Genomic DNA, 21742 nt, shown 5'->3' on the forward strand with positions numbered 1-21742 from the left:
AATTATACATTTTATAAACAAAGACGATGTATTTTGTGGTATTTATAAAATTATTGTATCATTAAAAATGACTTAATAAAAGAGTGTAGTATCATCCTGGAGGGTCTCTGGTTATAAAGCGGACCACAACAGCTTCTGCGTTCACGTGAGGATACATTTTTGAAGAGGTGCACATCAGGATATAGTGTAACCGCTGTAGGCTATGCGTAATTTCGATGCAGAAGTACAAACCGGCCTTAAGAGGCAATATTTTCCCTGTAGAGTTGATTTTTAAGGGGTGATTTTGTGCATTGGTTTCCAACCACGTGAAATGTCTTCCAACAAGGCTTCTTGACTAGCTTGACTAGCAAGCCTTCCTTGGTCAACCAGCATCACCAGAAAAGGCATGCTTATCAATCACCTTTGCCAGCTAAGTTTTGTTGGTGAACAGCATGGCTATGCTAAACCACCAGTTAGACCAACATGAAACCACTATAAAGCAGCACAAACCAGCCTGGACCAGCATTTTAATTCATGCTGGTCTAAGCTGGTAATTTCAGCAGGGCTGTCATCATTTTATGTCAAATACTTCAACTGAATAAATTACTTAAAATAATCTGAATAACATGATCAATAATGCAAAGAAGAAAACTTTAATAAATACATCACATGTTAAAGAAAAACGTTATGGGGTATTTTCGGCTCTACGTTTTGCATTTCAGTGGCATTTTTGTCACTTTCGATGGCATTTTTGCCCAAAGTCCTAGTTAATTTCTGACCTTGGTCCCAGCAGATGTCTAGCAAAGAACTCCAGGGGGTGGATCAATCAAAACATTTATTTACAATAGCCACCTACAGGTCAAAGTGCCTTTGTATTGATTGATACCTGGCAATCTTGATGTAATAGTGTGTGGGCTTAGGCATGAGGAACTCTCCCGGGATCTCCACTTCAGCAGTTTGGGCAGAGAAGTTGCTAAGGAAACGACATTTCTCCTCAATAAGGAAGAACTTTGGCAGCTGCTTGGTCTTGGCTTCCAGGATCTTGATCCACTTCTTCAGCTTTGAGATGAGGTTGTGCAGCTTCATTGAGCCTGGAACGCTAAAGTCAAAATCTGTGTGCGGAAAGAGTGAGAGAGGAAATGGTAAGAGATAAGTAGTATAGATATGTGGCTGAGAATATATATATTTTTTTTTGCAAGAGAGACAATATAATAAAAAGGTGTATAAAAGTTGCAGAATATGTGGAAAAAGGTACGATGTGGTGTTTACACCAGAACTGGGAGAGAAAGCAAGAGACGATTTAATCACAGGATCAGAGAACTAAAGTGGTGCACTTCCTTCCAGGTTCTCCATGCGATGGATAGCATCAAGGTTCACAAGGGAAAAACTGATTAATTGCTCAATGCAACTTCTAAATGACACTGCGCATTAACTAAAGATTTGGTCGAAATTCAAGCCATGTCCCCAATTTTACAGAGAACCTCCGGGCTAAAACATCTTTATCAAACAGGCTAAAAGCTGCTCCACTTTCATACTTCTGTTGTTCCACATTAATAAAACCACATTGCACAAAATGGGGACAGGCTTTCAATTTAATTTTTCTTTCTTTCAATAATTAAGCAATAAGATATGAGGGGCTGTGCTATATATTGTGAACACAGCCACAGCTGAAGGGCATTGTTGGGCACAACCTGTCCATTAGTGACTTTATTTGCAATATTGCCCACTTTTGCATGCCTTCTTGCTTATACCAGTTAAAACAAAAAAATTAAGACACTTTCATCTTTAAGCAAATGTATTAAATGCATTTAACCAGAAATTACTATAGTCCCTAGCATGTAAACAATAACCGAACATATTCTAATGATGCTGTCAAATGGTCAATGGCCGACCAATCAGCATCTAGAACCGGAACTACCCATTTTAAAATTCTATCATGTATTTTGGCACAGCTGGGATGCTCTATTGACCAATCTGCACTCAAGACACTAATGATTCGTTTTATAAATAATGTTTTTGAGATTTGTTTGGAGAGACTTTAATTAAAAACCTCTTGCATTAAGCTGCCACTCATTTCAGGGTAAAGCCAGTAAAATGTGGCTACATAATGATGGACCATTAAAGAACTGTCACTGCCCGGGTGACACTTGTAATAATGTCAATGTCTTGTGTGACATTTCGATTATCAGTGAAATGCCATAAGCATTACAGCTGCCGCCCATTTCCACACCCTGAATCGGATGATGTCTTATACAATCAGACATCTATGTAATCTTGGCCTTTCTGACTCGTTCTGGAGAGACTTGAAGACTGTTTAGGTGCTTAATGAGCAGTGAGAATTATGAAAGAGATTTCACTTTAAATGCACAGCTACACTCAGCGGTCGACTTGGTGCCATCACTTTAGAATAAAAATTAACAGACAATACCCTGCATCGCTTGTGCCCTGAGTTTTTCAGAAAACACCACTCGTAAGCACCTCCTGGGCAGCGCAAGTTCTGTTCTGGTAAATGTAGCACATTTGTCTGCAGTTTTTTTGTGCAAGTGTGACGGTGAAGTGCTGTCTCACTGACTTGGGGATTTGAGCTCCACACTGCTGTGAAAAACAAAGTCTCTGATCTCTGACCTGTGAATGAGATACACTGGAGGCAGAAGTTTTCTGCACCTAATAATGCTCGGACAATGGAAGTGGCCAAGCGCAAATAACACATAGCAATAAAAATCTATATTTAGTGCCATATATTTTTACAGAATCATTTACATTTTTGGAAAACGCCAATCGGAGACTTCCATAAATGTTTTTGAGCACTGATGCAAATTAATCACTGAATCGGAGTTTTGAATCACTTCATTAAATCTGACATTTTGAACTGATTCACATTAATGAATTGAACTTGCCACACTTTTAAAACATCAACACTCTCATACGCATGATTCGATAATGCAAAAAAGATTTCAAAAGAACAGAGACAAACAGATAATAAACTTTTTTTAACAGATAATAAACAAATACTTTGAAATGCCATTATTCTGCTAAACAAAACATGCTCATGCCATGCATCTGATTGGATTATAGGATTCTTAAAGGAATATTTCGGGTTTAATACAAGTTAAGCTCAATCGAGAGCATTTTGTATTTCAAAATGTATAAAAATGTATTTTGACTCGTCCCTCCTTTTCTTTAAAAATGGAAAAACATTGGAGTTATATTGAGGCACTTACAATGGAAGTGAATGGGACCAATTTTTGTAGGGTTTAAAAAGGCAGAAATGTGGAGCTTATCATTTTATAAAAGCACTTCCATTGTGGCTATACTTTTGAAATAGTGAATGTTTTAACGTTAAAAAATGTGCCCCCATTCACTTCCATTTTTTTTTAAAGGAGGGACAAGGCAAACTTAATTTTTGTGGTAGTGAATATTATGCCACAAATGCTTTCAATTGAGCTTAACTTGTATTGAACCCAGAATATTCCTTTAACAAATGGTGTGTGCTGCAGTGTGTGTGTTTGTTTGAACATGTGCAAGTAAACCAGCGTTTCCAACAGTGGGGAACAGAGAGCTTGGAGGAGAAACATCACAGGAAAGGGGGGAGGACGACGACACAGAGCAAAAGGGGCTGTTCGCTTTGCTGATTCCCCTCCAAAAATCATTCCCAATGGCAAACGGGGCCAGGCGGGCAGAAAGAGCTCAGGGAACTGACCATGCCTCACTGTCCAGATACAGCTGGCATCACAAAATCTGTTTTACACCCTTACGGCCTTTACAGTCCTCCAAGGCTTTGAACATGCACACAGGCTACCGTATAAAGCTTAAAATGTGGGAAGAGAGAGTGTTCTAAGCATACTGAGCTGGAGAAGCTGTAGGTGGACAGAGGAGAGAAGTATAAATATATTCTTCTCTCCTGAGCGGAGGACAGCTGAGGGGGGATTTGTTTTAACAGTAGGCACACATGTGCCTTTGCTGTGCTTTCTGAGAGTCAGGTCTATATCAGGGGTACTGGAAGGTTACTGTTGTTCAATGTGTACAAAACTAGCCTGAAGAAAGAGCCGTGCCAACTTCTCTCCTTCACAGATATTTTGAACAAATATCTCAAGGGGGGTTGAAGGTTCTGTCTTTTGGGATTTAAAAAGTAGTCACAGAAAACTTTCTCTCTGCTAAAGGAATTGTCCCGGTTCAATGTGGCTCCAGCTCTATTTTTAGCATAATTAATCACAGAAAATAATTCTGACATATCCCCATAAAAATGTATTTTTTTAAAAATGAATACAAAAATAATGGTTACAGCTGAAATGGAAATAAATAGAGCCAGGCAATGAACATTAAAAGACACACTGTTTTGGAGTATAGCGACAAGATGTAAACTTCATACGTGCTGGGAAGACGCAAGTGTGATAGCATTGCACCTGGTCTGTGCAAAGTTCATCCATGTGCATAAGTTTTTCAATATCATGACCAACTCCACTTCACTTGATACTTGCAAGGATATCAGGAAGAGACAGTTTACAGTACATGGAGTATACTTTACTCACAGGAATTACTTTGGTAACACAACCAAACTTCCCTCCACCTAGAAAAGTATTTTCTCTTCAAAAAAGACAACTGACCCACAGCTAAGCTCCGAACCACTTTGGTAACCATTGCTCGCTCTGTCAAGCTTTGCAGATTTTCGATAGGAATTAATGGGAGATTGCCATGAATGATGCATTTTTTGGCAACATTTTCTCATAAAGTCCAATTTTTTAGAAATTAACAATCAACATTATGCCAGAACACAAAAAACAAGTGATATTCATTAAGTTTAACAGGAATGCACTAAGCAATAATAAAAATCGTTTCTGGAAACAATCATATTTTCTTTAGTCACCTTGATACAAATGCACACAGCCCAGCCTATAGTCATCTTCTCATTAAATCTAATCACATGGTTCACAGAGCCAATTATTCACTGAGCCGGCCTGGTGGAGAGGCCTGTGGTTAACTCTGAGCAGGAGTAGTTATGCAGAACAGAGACAAGAGTGAGAGGCATGTGTAATTGTGCACAGGGGACGTGATCCTTCAAATTCACTCATATTGACTGGAGTTTCAGTTTTTGAGATGTGAAGACAACATGAAACGTTCAAGTTCCGTAATGTGACATATTTCAGAGCGAAACTGAATAATCAGCAGAAGATAATGTAGGACTGGGCTTGATTCTGCCAGTTAGGATTTGATTGGATTCTGATAATCCAGCTTTGACATTTCTTAATCATGTTTTTTTACCTATCCACATGGCCTTGGTAAGAGCATATACAACATTTTGATGCAACATAATACAAAATAAATTATTTGAACTAATATGCAAAGACGAATCATGCACAATAAGGGACATTCATAAAGAAAGCACATGGGATCAAATTCGATTGCATGACTCAAGTATGCAGAGGTGTTCTGACCTGTGGTGAACTGGCCCTTCATCTTCTGGAACACAGGGTCTTGAGCAGTAGCTTGGGCTCGGCGGGCCAGAGACTCGCTGGCGGCACTGGAGAACATGGTGGACACGTTAGAGACGTTCTCCAGTCCCACGCCAAAAGTGCTCACTAGCTTTTTCACAAAGTTGAGTGTGTGAGGAGTGATTTTAGCTTCAGCCACGGCTCCGCTCTTTTCAAACGCCACAGAGTAGCATTTCGCCAGTCCCTGCTGGAGTTGACGCAAGACCTGAGGAAAGAAAGCGATTAAGAAATTTCAGGGAGAAGCCAAGAGACTGGGATAAATGGTTAACAATTCTTTAGCAATTTACCGTGAAGGATAACATAATTTCCACATATTCAATTTAATTTGCCATTCTGATAATACTAAAAATCCTTCAGCAGAAAAGATGTTCACCAGAGAGAGATCAGTAAAATCCCACCTCTAAGAGACTTTGCTGCAGAGATTAAGCCTAGACTTCAAGTGAAGATTGCCATTAACAGACTAATTTAGTCTGGGACTACACTTCATCAATGTCTTGAGAATTAAACCCACGTTTTACTTCACTGAACTCTCTCATTGCCACATTCTTTCATCCTCCAAATCTCCTTGCTAAACTTTCTTCCCTATCATTCCTCCTCTCCTGCTGTTTCCCAGTGAGTGTCCCACAGGAGCATCCAAATGTCCCTGCACCTCTGTCCTGTCCAGTATCGATGCATCACCGCATCAGCTCTGTCATGGCAATCCAATCTCCCCACGTTCAGTCTACACTCCCCTGACCCATCAATCACGACGAGCCCCTCGCCAAAACTTGATTTGCAATGGAGTGCCAGCGTCCACCTGCTCCGCAATACCACTTTTCAGCCTGACTGAACCCCAATCGTTCCCCTCTGTCAGCTTTCATCTGGAAAGCCAGTGCTCTGAAAACAGCTACGTGTATGTGCCTCCGTGAGCATGTGGCGTAAGACTAAAGAATACAAGCAAACCGGACAGAAAACGCATTCACGTCATGTTTCACTTGTGCTTGGGGCTGAAATGCTTTAAGAGGTAGCCACTTGCTTCTGGAATACAAAACTCTTTCTCTCACATCTAAAACCTGGTGTGTCTCACCTCCTCATGCCAGTTCTCCCTGAACCAGACCATCTGGTCCACAATGCCCTCCAAAGATGAGAGCAGGGTAGGGTGGAGCTCACGCTGCATGTGCATGATCCGACTGCAGCGCCACATGGGAGCAGTGGCACGAATGGGACCTGGGTCAGATGCAGAGTGAGTTTGGGCTGCTGCCGAACTGGGCTGCTGCTGCCCAGAGTCTGAGGCAAGAAGAAAGTCAGGCAGTGTTATTATAGTTAACAAAAACTAAATGAAAACAATTGTTGAATATACATAATTTGTTAAATTGTAACATCATTGGAAGAACTGAAATTAAACTAAAATACATTTCCATGCCTCCAAAATGTACAACAAAATACAAAAAGAACACAAATTAATAAAAATGTTGTTTTACAGCATATTTACAAATCTGAAACTTTTTAAAAACTAGATCCTGGATACACTTCACTGCACCCCTGATAAATGTAATAATGTAAAACATTGGGGGCCTGGGTAGTTCATTGAGCACTGACGCCGACTTCCACCCCAGGGTCAATGGGAAGCAGTCAACACATAAACTTTGGTAGCACTAAATACTACAAAAAAACTAAAACACAATTTTTAAATAGGAGTAAAACCTATCAAAAACAAAACTAAATTTATATGACATTTGAAAATAAAATACAAATTAAAAACTAACTTAAAAACTATAATAACCCTGCAGAGAGCAAAAGCATGCGAAGAAAAAAATAAAATTAAAAAGTTGACATTTGAAGGGCTTTCTATTGTTCAGTGTGAATGATGTGAAAAAAACTACAGTCGTACCACTCTTGTAGCGCTCCCTCTGCTCGATTTTCAACGTAAGGTACAGGGTTCGGATTGGAAAGTACACAGCTTGAGGGTAGACACGCCCCACCTAAGAGAAACAGTTGCAGATTACATTTCAGATATTCCCTGTTGGCTCGGGTCAGAGTGAGCGAGAGAAATGTAGTGCTGACATGTTTTGAAACCTTTCTCTGATAGTGCAGGCTTTTGAAAATGAAACCGTAGGGGGAAAGCAACGAGATGGACAAACATCAAGGGCAGATTAAATCCATGGCTCAATATGACACTTGCTAACAGTTTGTCAAGCCAGGGTGTTTGTGTCTCTCGCTCTCTCTCAGCAGGATCACAAAGAAATGGTTTATACTTTTGAACACTCCAGCCCAAAAGTTCATGTATTTATCAAAGGGCACTGATGCACTTTCAATACGATCAATATCTTTTCCATTTTTTATTTTAGGCCTTTTTATTGACCATACAAATTAGTCGAAAGTAAACAGGACATTAACGTGAGAAAAGGGAGGAAAGGGACTTTTTTTCAACCAACCCAGATTCTGACTTGCGTCGTCACAAGAGCATAACATGTCAGAGCATGTGTACTTAACTGCGAGACAATGTCTCTGAAATTATACTAAGCTAATGTAATTTATTCAATTTATTTATTCAAACATTGCTATGCTTGTGAGTAGAGTTTTTGGGGAAACTGTTTGAAAGTATTTTTGTCATTTATGTTTGGTCCAACTAGTGGTACAGGAAGTATAAACTGCAGCTGTACGGAATAATCAAAGCACCAAGTTGTGAGGCCCTTTTCACACCTTTTTATTTCAAATAAAAAAAAAATTATTGCTCCTTCCCCCTGGTTTCTGAGCCTAACTTTATATACAATGGACAGAGTTGTCTCACTGATAACCTAAACTTTGTTTCATAGCAATAAAGTAAATAAAATTGTGTCAGTCCAAAAATCATGCTCATCGTCACTTGTTGTTCCCTTTATTCTTCCCTGACTCTGTGATATCCATGAGGGGTGTGAATGTTGTCTTATCAGAGTGAGGGTGATGAGGACGAATACATGGAAGCAGCAGACAGCGGTGCTTCAGAAACCACCCACGGCCCCTCTCAGGTCTCACAGCACACAGCTCATGCAGGCCATTAGTGTGGAAACCTGATCTCTGTCAAGTAGATGCCGAAAGCAGGCTGGACTTTAGGTGTAAAGAGACACCTCGCAGTCCAGATGGGCTTTTACATAAAAAGCATTCATGGCTAAGACTTTCTGTTAAGAGCTTGTTAAGTATCACATTAAAAATGAAAGGGGCAAAAGGGGAAAGATCACCCCCAAAATTGGAGAGAAGTCATATTTTAAGGTCTGTGTGTGGGCATGAAAAGTGTGTCTGTGTGCATAAAGGTGTTGAGTTTTCCTTGCCTCCGTTTCATCTCAAGGCACGCCATCGCTCACCTTCATCAATTTTTCACCAAACATTTTTAAAACATCCCACCAACTGGAGAACAGCTAAATAATTCAGAACCCAAGCTAAAGGTGTTTCATCCGCTGGAGATTTAACTTGAAAATCAAGAGTTTTACAAAAAAGTCTACCTTTCTCTCATCATTGATCCCTTATATCACACCCAATGGTCTTTCGGCAAGGAGAGTTGTCATTCTTAAATCACCCTTGACAAGCCCATTAACTGAGATCATATTGTGCAAACATATCCATTTCATTTGGTGCTTATCATGGATTAAAGTGTACTTAATCTCAAAGTGAAGCATTTCTACTGCATGGGTGCGTCTGTGCTGAAATGGAGAGATTAGGAGTCGCTGGTCTGCTGCGTGTACGTGAGAAGAGGGGAGAGCACAGGCTGAGCTGCATGCAAAGCCCACTTGGAATGAGTCAGTGTAGGAGAGAGGAGATTTTGACATCTCTTCACGTGGGTTAAGTGCACAGATCTATCTCCCCTTTCTCCCTCTTTGCTCGTTGTCTCTCTCTCTGGGCCCCTGGAGCATCTGTTTCCACTTCGAAGTTCAGGAGCTTTTTAAATGGCTTGGAAATAATACTCCATCATGAAGGGCAAATTAGTCTATTGTTTAATTTGCGGTTCTGTTCCCACCGTTTGAGTGTGTTTGATATTAACCCAATAACAATGTTTTGCATAAATAATTAAAAAGGCAGGAGGGAGTCAGTGAAACTATGAATTTGACAAAAGGGGGTATTAACTGGAAATTTTCTCTGATTGTAGCAAGCAAAATAAATTAATCTTGATCACATGGACCACAAGTCTTCACATACAGTATGTTTATTGCATTTCTTTCAACTCAGACAAACAAATTAGACCTGATTTTTGTCTTCAACTTCAAAACATTTCACACCAATTCAACTTCAACAACTATACACAAACATGTGCAAAGGGACTTCATTTTTCATTTTAAGATTAGATACAGCATATTCTACAATACTTTGCAATACAATTAATCAGAGAGCAAACTATATTTAACTTCATACAGTGTCTTAAAACCATGACACGCTGAAAAAGAGACCTGATACCAATACTAAAGACGTTGATTTATCTATTGAATGCTTGAGAAGACAAAATTACCTATATGTCCATCCATAGTTAACATACCAGCCAATTGCAAATGTACTGCTAAGGAACAATAGTGTAGCAAGGAAACCAACCTGGCTAATGAGGTTGAGGAGAGGTTTGCCCTCTGAGCCCACCAAGCATGTGAGAAGCTGAGGGATCCAGGCCAGCCATTGGATGGGTGGCACTCCAATGCAGTATTTGTCCACAGCATCGGCCAATGTGTTCTTATCATCAAAACTCAACAGCCACAGCACCTGAAGAAGTGAAGACAAATGAAGAGGGGAACAAAGAGGAGACTTACTGCAGATGGACCTTCGTAGAAACCTGTGTGAGATATGAAAGTCCATCGACTGTTGCACACAAACATTTGGATAAAATGTTGCCACATCTACGTCAAGCCTGATGTAATTTCTATGGCATGAAAATCACAAACGTGAGTGCTAAACTGACAGAATAGGTAACGCAATTCATTTTAAAGCTACGTGTCAGCATTAGGATGAGCTGCATGAAATAGCTACTCAAGGGTTTAATGGCTTGTAAAATCATCTCTGCAGCCTTGCTCCCCACCAGTAAGCCAATATTTACTCTTGCTTTTTGTTGGTGGGTTCTGGTATGGTGGCCAGAGGGATTGTAGCAGATGAACCTCCATCTCTGGTGAGGCATGATGGAGACGATAATCACAGGACAGCCCGTGCCACAATGCTTGCAGATAATTACAAATAATCATTGAGCAGTCACTCTCATTAATCAAGTGTAAACTATGCCAACGTCTCTGAAGCTTCAGTGGCCAGCAGTACTCCGGACATAGTGCTCCTTGGTTTAAAACCCACAGGGGGGGAAAAGAAAAAGCCAAATGTTGTGGAGCTGTTTGATTTGATGTAAAGTACTTTACAGAGTGCAGACTGTCATGTGTATAATATCCATACAAAAGCCATCATCAGCTCTAATAATATAATTACCTCTATCATTGGAGGTTCATCAGTCTGAATGCAGTGCTCCCCCCTGCTGCTGCTGTATTAATTCAGGAATGTCGCACACTTGCACAGTGACTGATGTGTCCTCCATTTAACAAAGCCATCAGAGAGCACAATGGGTTTACTGGACCAAATGAACACTGAGTTTGCCTGTGTGTTATAGCAAAAGGGTTTAATGGTAAAACTAATTACAGGCATGTCGGGGAAAAAATGCTATCCCATTATAAAGTACTCTGTGCATCCATTTGACTATTTTGGAAAAACACTAAGCACATGCTGTTCTCTTAGAAGGCTTTAGATAGAGCAAGAGCCCATTGATATGTAGCTCAGACTGCATACATGCATGCTGCGTGGTCCATTTGCAGATCATCACCCATGGGAAGTATCACAGCATGTTTTATTGGTAGGCTTTGGCAGGTGTCTCAGTGTTGCGAAGGGTCAGGCTTCCAAGAGCTGTGTAGATTGGACTGACAGAGGTGGAATAAAGCTTTTAACCTCTGGGTAGGATGGGCTACTGGAGAGTGGGGTAATTAAAGTCTGACCACAGCGGGGGATTGACGCACTCAAGATGGATGTTAAATTATTAAATCTGCGTGCCCAAAATTCCACAGAACACTCAGCAAATTTCCCAAAAATCAGCAAGGCCTCTCTTTTGTGTGGAATGAAACAGATAATGGGTGTATTCATCTTAAAGGCCTCGATATACTTCCTACGAAATCGAAGAATGAATGGGTGTGACGTCATTTAGAAAACGTCTGGCCAAAAAGGTGTTTTTGCATTCGTTTCGGTGGTTCGTAACAGCTTGCTGTGGTGAACTTTTAGGAAAACTTCTGAACACATTGGCGTGTAGAATTATTAGAGAGCTGGTGGAAATGTATCCACATCTGTACCATAGTTTGCTTAAGAGACATTTTCCAAGACAATGTCATGCAATTTGTTTTGTTTAATTATTCAACAAAAATAATCAAATCTACTCAAATACTTTCAGGTGCCCATTACTCATGTGCCATCAGCAGCAAAAACCATTCAAACATCTGTCTAAAGTAAGATATGCCCATGATTATTCTTTTGTCTTTATTCTGAACATTATCTCTTTTATACACTCATCTTTGCAATTGTATCAGTGTCATTATAAATCACAATAACAGTGTAACCATTGCATATAATGGCCACGCACAGCATGTTAGTGCATTAGCATCATGAATTCAGAATATAAACAAGAAAATTAAACATTTGCTACTGCATGTATATTACTTTAAATCATCATCGAGTGATTAAAACAGCCTCTTTTACTGACCTCATGTGAAGTCAACTCATAGAATGAGGCAAAGTTATTGAGAACACATTTTAGTTTCATACATTGGTTAAGGTTTTACATGTAGAGTCCTCATATTTAAATGTTCTTCTAAACACCTCCCACAGCGGTGTATCAGAATGTTCAGAAACAGTATACTGTTGCTTGGCTGTTTAGAACTTGTTTTTACCCCTGAATGAAGAATGAAAAGGGACTTCTACGGAAACGTATCGAGGCCTTAAATCATCATCGAGTGGTTAAAACAACTTTTTTTACTGACCTCATAAGAATTCTACTCATAGAATGAGCCATAAAATAATTAATAACACATTTTAATGTCATATTAGTTAAGGTTTTATGAAGCATCCTCATATTTATATGAACTTCTAAATGGCCTGCACTTAAATGCCGTCCCACAGCGTGTGGTGAGTTTCTGAATTTACTGAGTATACTGTTGCTCAGCTGTTTAGAACTTCTTTTTACCCCTGAACGAAGAAAGAAGAACTTCTCTGTAAGTATATCTTCTCTGGAAGTATATCAAGGCCTTAATGAAGAACTGTTTTCTTTTGACCTGACAGAAGCCTCCAGGAGAGAGATGAGATCTTACCTTGGCCAGATATTTGCGGGACTTGCTCTCGTTCTGATGGCGGCATGCATGCAGGTAACAGGTGATGGCAGATACGCCAAGGTGGGGCTGACGGTCCTTGACAAAAATGTTCTCCAAATAATCGCCCCACATTGCCCAAGCTTTAACCAGAACATCGTGCATCTGCACTGCAGCAGAGAAAGCCTTATTTGCCTCTTCTGACCTGGAGGAAGAGATAAAGGTGAAAAATGAACAGGTGAAGCAGGAATATTTCAGTTTTAACTGTAACACTCTTGATATCTCTGGTATCTACAACATTTAAATGATCTGGAGGATTAAGCTTGCATTATCTTGCAACTGGTATACAGTAGGGATGTGCAAGTGTAGATGATTAACCCTTCAACATGTCTGTATCAAAATTCCAAAAATCACTTTTTGGTTATTCTAGACATGCAATCGAGGTCTGCAACCAGACTTGAGCTCGACGGGACCTGAGAAACTGTCAGATTTTGGGCCAGGTTTGGGTCAGTTTTTGCTTGCATCTGCGCTGTTTTCCCAATAGTTTTTCTATATAAACACGCACTGGGTGGTCTTATACCATTGGGCCATATCTCACTTTTTTCTGCGTCTTGTGCTGGTCCACCACACTTTCAAATTAAAAAGAACAAATTTTTTTATAAAAGCATCTCGAGACACCTGTGTATTTTTCATTAGTTACACTGCATGACTTCATGTGACTGGACATGGATATTAAGATCTTAAATCTAGATTTTAAGACAACTAGGAGCATTTCACTTCAAATTTGAGGATGATCAGACACAATGGGGAACACTTCTACTTCCAACATCTAGGAGTCGGCCTGCACCTAACTTAAATAAGCTGACCGAGTCCAATATTTTTTTTTCATCAGCCGTTTCAGAGCTTTGAGAATTTGTCCCCTGAGACCATCTTTTCTAGGGCCCTTTATAGAAGCAGTTTAAGAATAGAACTTTAGAGAGGATCATAAAGGACTTTATAACAGACTGAAAGCAGTGGATGGGACTCATCATCTGTGCTTAAAGCCTCTGTCCTCACCATCTCTACATTTTACCCCACATGACACATCTACTGAACCAATCACGTATAATGGGAATTTTTAATGAATGTACGGCAAGCAACAGAATTACACATGATTGCAATTGTAGTCTGGGGAGCCCAAATCCACTGAAGCGTTCCGTCAGTCTTGGACATGTATAATATGTTTTCTGCTCCGGGCCTTTACTGAAAGTCGGGCCTGTACAAGTCCCAATGCCCAGTCAAGTGTCAAACATCTTCCTCCGACAGTGCTCTTTCTGCTTTATGAAATCCCTACGTTAATATTAATGGAGAGTGAAAATGTAATGATTACATTAGGCCCTGCTGAGGCTGGGGAAAAAGTTCTGCTGATCACAGAGATTTCACAAATTGCTTGTGAGTTAATTATTCAGCATGTATATTTAATAAGTTATTCCAATCCAGTGCCAAACTCTGTGGATTCCATAAATTCACTCATGATAAGAAAGAGAGCAAGGGATGGGTTCATAGTGGTGTTTACATTTAGTATAGTACAGCATTGGCTTTTCACAACCCATCCAGCTGATTTTAAGTGTCTGACATCCACTATGCTGAGCCTATTTTAAATTAAGTTTCATTAAGCTTTTTGATAATTAAATCATTAGACTATAACAATAGAAACAAAATTAATTGTGAATATTTTACAACATAATAATGGTCAAAATGTTAATCTTTCTGATGTCTAACGATTAAGCTTAAAGTGCAATGCATTTCTCACTTCAGAATGAATGGATGTTGTGTAAAAAGTTGAGTAATTTATGCAAACAATGCATTGTTTTTCTGTGCATACTGCTTTTTCCTGTTGAACGCAGATTGGTGTAATGGCATTGTTGGGTTATATTCTTTTACATTTATAGGTGGACCCCATATAACAGAACATACAGTATACCCGGTTAAGTCGAAATATCAGTAAAAACAAAAATAAAAATTACTCCAACTGATTTTCAGCCCATCTCTAATTTACAGAGCACTGACAGAGAGTCCAAAAGAACCACAAAGCAGTTTATTAACATCAGTTTATATGATTGTTTAATTTCTTGTTGTCTGTTAAAACAACTGACCTGATAGCACTGCACATTAATCTACTGTATTCTGAGATGCAAACCAATTAAATGACAGACTCTCATCAGGAAGTGCTGATTGACTCGTGAAAATGCCAGTCAATAGAAATATGACATGGTATAATTACTCATCATGAGTTCAGTGCCATTATCCTCTGCCGCAGACATTCCATATAAGGTTAATTACTCACTGTACTCTCATATTGACTGTTAACGACTGTTTTGACCTCATTGTTGGCCTAAGAGTTTACAAGTGATGATTAGTGACACAAACACTTGCACACACAAAATGTTTATCTATCTTCCTCATTAATGACTCTTTGTTGGTAATGCTCATTTGAAAAAGTGAGCTCTTAATGATCTCGACATCTCTCTGATTATTTCATGTCAGTGCAAAAAAAAGACTCATACACAAAACAAAAGATAACGAGAACAGAGTCAATTAATGACAAAGAAAGAGTGAATGAGGGAGATAAAGAGAGGGCTCAGTAATGTGGCAGAAGATGAACAAAGCCAAGGATCAACTCTTACTTATTGATCTGGGCTAAGAACATGCCTTTGAGAGCGTAGAACTCGGCGGTCATCTCCTTGGTGAAGTACTTCAGGTTGGTGGACTCAATCACCTCCAGACCCTGACAATACAATAACAATGATTGCATTTGAAATTCAACGTAAATTTCACTGATATGAATTTTTCATATTCTCATGTAGAATAATTTTCATCCACACAAAAAAAAAACAGTTCTGATTTTTTTGGACTGAGCCATCAGAGCCAAGTGCGTTAGAATTCTTAAACATCAAAAGTCAAACCAACTGACAACAGAATATATCAGCTGCAGACATCTCTGTAGCTCAATCTAGCAACACTGGATGCGAGCGGCACACCGTGTCAAAAGCAAAAGAACCCATTATTAATCAATAATGTTGTCTAGGTAGAAGCGTCTGTTGCAGCACGTCGCGTCACAATGACAGTGAACAAATATCCCGTTCCATTTTGCATTGCATGCTCTGGTGATACTGCTGCCAAGAACACAAATAAATGGTTTAGAACATTCGTGTCAACACGTCCACTGTAGACAGCCTCAAGCCGTTGCGTTGCATCAATGGAAGCTCCCGGAGTATACAGGGTGCAAGACTCCCAGGTCAGAATCAGTGGCTTAAGAGTGTGCCAGAGAAATGATAAAGGGAACAGAGTAGGTCGAAGTGATAGCTACGAGAGAAACAGAGAGAGGGACTTATTAAATCCAATGGTACTTTAATGACTTGAGCTCAGTTGAGGCAGCTCCATTAATCAGACTTAAGAGAATGCTGCAGCCAGCAGCCCATTCCTTACACTGTTTGGAATGCATGCCTTACTCTGACAGCACTGCAGTCATTCTCACCATAATGAGAGCAGCATTATTTGGATTAAGAGAGTCTGTTAACAGCAAAATTTATTCTGATTCCAGAAGTCAGTGTAGATGGCAATAAAGTGAAGTAAAAACAGATCGGCATCAGCAGTAATATGATGGCGAATCATTATATTATAATAATCTTTTTAACATAAAAAAAAAAAATAAAAAAAAGAATATTGTATTAAACAAGTACTGCACTCATTTACTGCTAAGGGTGTTTGATACAGTTTTAGGAATTACATTTTTGATACACAATTAGGATTTGATTTTATATATATATATATATATATATATATATATATATATATATATATATATATATATATACTATATATACACACACACACACACATTTCTGTGAAAAAGTAATTTACCCCATTTTCTTCTGTTTTTTTGTTTAACTTATGCTAATTCGTAAAAAAAAATAGAACAAAATCTAACATTAAAAAAAGGCAATCGGAGTAAACACAAAATACAGTTTTTATATGATAACTATTTATTGAGGCAAAGTTATCATCCAATACCAAATGGGCCTGTGTGAAAAAGTATTTGCCCTCTTAGTTACTAAATCCCAAAATCTATGAAACCGCATTCATAACGGGATTCGGCTAGACTAGACGTGCCCAGGCCTGATTACTGCCAGCCCTGTTCAATCAAATCAACACCTAAATGGAACTTTTCAGCAGCATGAAGTTTGATAAGATGTCTCACCTAGTAGCGCGCAATGTCAAGGTTGAAAGAAATAAAGAAAAAGGTGAATACATCAGTCTGGGAAGGGTTACAAAGCTATTTCAAAGGCACTGGTACTCCAAAGAACCACAGTGAGAGCCATTATCTCCAAATGGAGAAAACTTGGCACAGTAGTAGCCGACGTTCCAAATTTTCTCCAAGAGCACAGCGACAACTCATCCAAAAACTCACAAAAAAGCCAAGGACAATATCCAAGAAACTGCAGGCCTCTCTCGGATCAATGAAGGTCACTGTTCATGACTCCACTATCAGAAAGACACTGGTCAAAAATTGCATCCATGGAATTGTGGCGAGGCAAAAACCACTGTTAACCCAGAAGAACATTAAGGCTCATCTGAATTTTGCCAAAACACACCTTGATGATCCTCAAACCTTTTGGGAAAATGTTTGGTGGACTGATGAGTCGAAAGCGGAACTGTTGGAAGACAGGTGTCCCATACATCTGGTGTAAATCAAACACAGAATTCCACAAACAGAACATCACATTTATGGTCAAGCATGGTGGTGGTAGTGTGATGGTGTGGGGATGCTTTGCTGCTTCATGGCCAGGGCAACTTGCAATAATTAAATGAGAATGTTCGGGTATGAGTTGAAGCTTAAGCACAACTGGATTGTGCAGCAAGACAATGATCCAAATCACAGGAGTAAGTCCACCTCTGAATGGCTCAAAAGAAGCAAAATTATAGTTTGAGTGGCCTTGTCAAAGTCCTGACTTAAACCTAATTGAGATGCAGTGGCAGGACCTCAAACGGGCAGTTCATGCTCAAAAACCCTCCAATGTGGCTGAACTAAAGCAGTTAGTTCAAGAGTGGGACAAAATTCCACCACAGTGTTGTGAAAGACTGATTTCCAGTTCTCTTTCAAGCATAAGTTTTGTTGTCTCACTATGGGATACGCCCTTTCCGTGTATTCCTAGAAGCCCTATTACATTACGCCAGCCATTATTGGCTGTCAGAAGTGACGCCTGTGTCTGGAGGAGTCTCCACTTCCCAGTATTAAAGGGGCGACAGCGTTAATACATTATTCAAAATTCAGAAACATGGATTACTGTTCAGAGAGTCATCGACTGGTCTCCACACTGGTCACTGATTGATCATCCCGGAACCCGGGAGTTTCTGTGTCGATTTACAGGTCACCACGTCATATTACGTTTCTTCCTACAATCTGCACTCCAGCTCATTGAGGAATTTCTTAGCACTAAATGAATGCAAAGTATTTTGGCTAGTGTGGGGGACTCTTTGCAACTTTGCTCTTGCGGGAATCAAATTTCATGCAGGGACACACACTAGGTCTGCTCTGCATGTCTTGGGTTGATACATGCCCAAGTGGCAATTGACACTCCGAATCGTGTGAGCACTGTGCACGCTTCACCATTAAAAGCCTTTGGATCCCCTCATGTTAGCTAGCCTTGCTTTGGCTACCAATACACAGGAATCCATTCCTGTAGGATTACGAGGATGAGGGGCAGTCGGATATTCTCCTCTCTGAGGAGGATGATGATTTTGAGTACTGCCTTTTCCTTCCCCCTGTACAACCAGCACAACCCTCGGCTGCAGCAGGAACCACGGAAAAGGCGGGCGGGGCACCATCCTCTCTGCTTCTCAGCGTTGATCTGCAAGATGTGTGCAAACATGCAGTAGAGAAACTAAAAATAGTCCATGGCCGACTGCGGTAGCAGAGGATGCAAAATCTCACTATGAGGGCAAAAGGATGCCGAGAGCAAAACTGGCAGCGAGACAGCTTCTTCCTATTTTCCCAGAGCTGCTGGAGGAGGTTGTGGTCAACATTCAGGAGGGATCCGCACTCAACGTGGAAGGGATTGAGAAGGAGGGTCTTCTCCGCATGCCTTCCATGGAGCCGTGAGTAGCAGCGAATCTGCACCCCAGGTGCACGGCAGCTGTGAATCCGACATCCAAAGCTGACCGTTTCCAGTCAAACATTATGGAATAAGCTTACAAAGTTGTCGCTCTCTCAGTTAGCGCTTTGAAAGCGTGTTTTCTATGTTAACCGCATACCAAGTGGAGTTGTAGGATGATGAGTCTGCCATGCCAGGCACAATGGGACAAGATTTGTGTTGTCGCTGATCCGACTCTCTCCGTCTGCAGAGATGTGCATTTCAAGCTGCGGCTAAAGTCATGGCCACAATGGTGACAAAGGAGAGAGCACGATGGTTAAATTTGTCTAATCTTTCTAACAGGGAGAAAGTGGCTATTTTGGATGCACCGGTGGTTTCAGAGGGGATATTTGGTTTGACTTTGACACGGATGCAGAAGAGGAGTGATGAAAAGATGAGGGATGATGAAGCTTTGCAGCTCCGTCTTTCCAGAAAGACACAGACTGCGCACCCCTCCACCACCTCAACAAACTTTTGCTCAAGTCACGGCTCGTCCACCCCCTAGCTATTGCATTCCTAGATGGCAGAGGCCATACGTGAGTGCAGCGGGTTAGAGTGGAGTTCCAGATCAAAAGAGTGTTTGGCCCAGGATGATCTATCAGCTTGCTCTAGCTCAGACAGAGCAGCCAGTTCCTCATCCCAATCAGGAAGTGAGGAGGAAGGCGGCACCCAGATTGTTCTTCCCATTTTTTTTATTTTTAAAAATACATTAACAGAACATATTATAACGCCACATCGGGGAGTAACCACTCCGTTAGTGGTGATGAGCCACTTAAACTCTGTCTGAGTGCAAAGTTCATGCATGCGCAGTGCACAGCCCAAGCTCGATCACGTCTAAGCCAAAAGATGGCACCAGAGTACTATATACAAGCAAGTGGTGAGCATGTACAAAGTCCCGCTGGGTATTAAGGCCAATAGAGTTGGGGTACAGACTGCAATTTGCAGCCTGCCCCCCACAATTCAGATTGAAAATTCACACTCATGTACGGGGGGCATCAGTTCATGTTCTTCAAGAGGAAACTTCCTCCTTGCTGAACAAGAAAGCAATAAGAGTGGTTCCACCCAAGCAATGCCAGAGTGGCTTTTATTCGAGCCACTTCCTCATTCCAAAGAAAAGTCCATCCCATGTTAGAGTAGCATGAGCCTCCACATGCGGAGTCTCCGAGGTGTCATGCACGACAAGCCACGTGATAAGATGCGCGGATTGACGATCTCAGAAGCGGAGGCACCTGAGACTTGTCCTCCGCTACCCGGATTAAGGTGAGTAACATCGCCACCACGAGGACCTACTAAGTAGTGGGAATTGAGCATTACAAATTGGGAGAAATGGGGATTTAAAAACAGAAGCATGGTGTCTCACCAGATCACCCTTCTTGCTGTGTGAAGTGAGGAAGAGATGTGCTTTCTTTTTAATAATGCAATAACGCTGTGTCACCACTTTTATACTGGGAAGCGGAGCCTACTCCAGACACAAGCATCACTTCTGCCAGCCAATAAGGGCTGGTGTAATGTAATAGGGCTTCTAGGAATACACGGAGGGGGCGTATCCCATAGTGAGACACCTCACTTAATGCTATCAGAGAACAGGGTTTACACAAGTAACCTAATTATTAGAAGCATTTGCTAGCAGTTGTTGCTGCTAAAGATGGCGCAACCAGAAAGTTAATGGGGGCAGTTCTTTTTCACATGTGTGATATAGGTGGATAACTTTTTTGCTTCAATAAAAAAAAAAAATATGTATTTGAAAACTGTATTTTTTGTTTACTCAGGTTGCTTCTGTTTTATGTTATATCTCGTTTGAATATCTAAAACAATTTAGTATAAAAAATTAAGAAATTAGGAAAGGGCAAATAATTTTTCACAGCACTGTATATATTTGAATCAATTAAAATTACTATTTAAAATCACACAATCTTCTAAGCAATCTTCTGTGATTAATCACAATTAAATTAAGGTACATGATACATTACAACAAACATTAAAATAAATCAACAGAAATATATTTACATTAATATATTAGTCATCATTTATTTGAATCAATTAAATATGTGTGATAATTTTCAGGTTTTTTTTTTTTTTATAGTTAATTAGACATTTTTACAGATATTAGTCTTTGATAAAAGTAGATGTATACATGCAATAAAATCAGTGGAAATGTAATTACAACTTGGGCAAAATCTCCTGCCGTTTTCCAGTGGACTTTTTATAATAGTATGATTCAAATGGGCAGATTAAATTCATATACATTTTATTGGCAGGAGAAACTGAAGAGTACATTGTCAATGGATTATTAGTCAATATACATACAGATTTAAAACATTAAATTCACTCACCTGCATGCATTCATTCTTGCCCATGACTCCAGCTAACTGCAGGTAGCATTTAACCTGCTGCCGGATCTTCTGGAAACAGTCTACAATAGGTACGGTTGGGATGGTGTGGATTCGACTCAGAATGTCCAAAGCGACATTGACCAGACCTTGCTTCCGGGCAATCTTCCCATACTGAATGATGGCAGATGCGGAGGCATGCACTCCAAGCATGGCATTGTTAGTGTTTGGGTCATGTTGTGTGTTGGTTTCATACGCAGTCACAATGGCTACAAAAAGAGATTTAAAAGTGATTATTTTTCAGAATGTCACAGCCAATTCAGTCATTGCTGGGTCAGGACTCACCTCATGAGAGTGAATATAAAGGCAAATTAACTTCTGGCCAATTACTCTTTAGTAATAACTGTGAATGCATACAAAAACGATGTAATTTGCAGTGTCAAAATAAATTTGGG

General features: G+C 40.1%; 1 protein-coding gene across 1 annotated transcript in view; it reads right to left on the minus strand.

Moving 5' to 3' along the window:
- The window catches only part of LOC127633316 (transformation/transcription domain-associated protein-like), an 85989-nt gene that overhangs the window by 9956 nt on the left and 54291 nt on the right, over positions 1 to 21742 (minus strand). The window contains exons 58-65 of the mRNA XM_052112349.1: positions 21291 to 21556; positions 15451 to 15551; positions 12788 to 12989; positions 10005 to 10166; positions 7339 to 7429; positions 6535 to 6734; positions 5412 to 5673; positions 866 to 1091 (exon numbers count right to left, since the gene is read on the minus strand). Coding sequence (XP_051968309.1) covers positions 866 to 1091; positions 5412 to 5673; positions 6535 to 6734; positions 7339 to 7429; positions 10005 to 10166; positions 12788 to 12989; positions 15451 to 15551; positions 21291 to 21556 — 1510 coding nt within the window. The remainder of the gene's footprint in view (positions 1 to 865; positions 1092 to 5411; positions 5674 to 6534; positions 6735 to 7338; positions 7430 to 10004; positions 10167 to 12787; positions 12990 to 15450; positions 15552 to 21290; positions 21557 to 21742) is intronic.

The sequence above is a fragment of the Xyrauchen texanus genome, chromosome 40, assembly GCF_025860055.1.
Source record: "Xyrauchen texanus isolate HMW12.3.18 chromosome 40, RBS_HiC_50CHRs, whole genome shotgun sequence".
Taxonomy (NCBI): Eukaryota; Metazoa; Chordata; class Actinopteri; order Cypriniformes; family Catostomidae; genus Xyrauchen; species Xyrauchen texanus.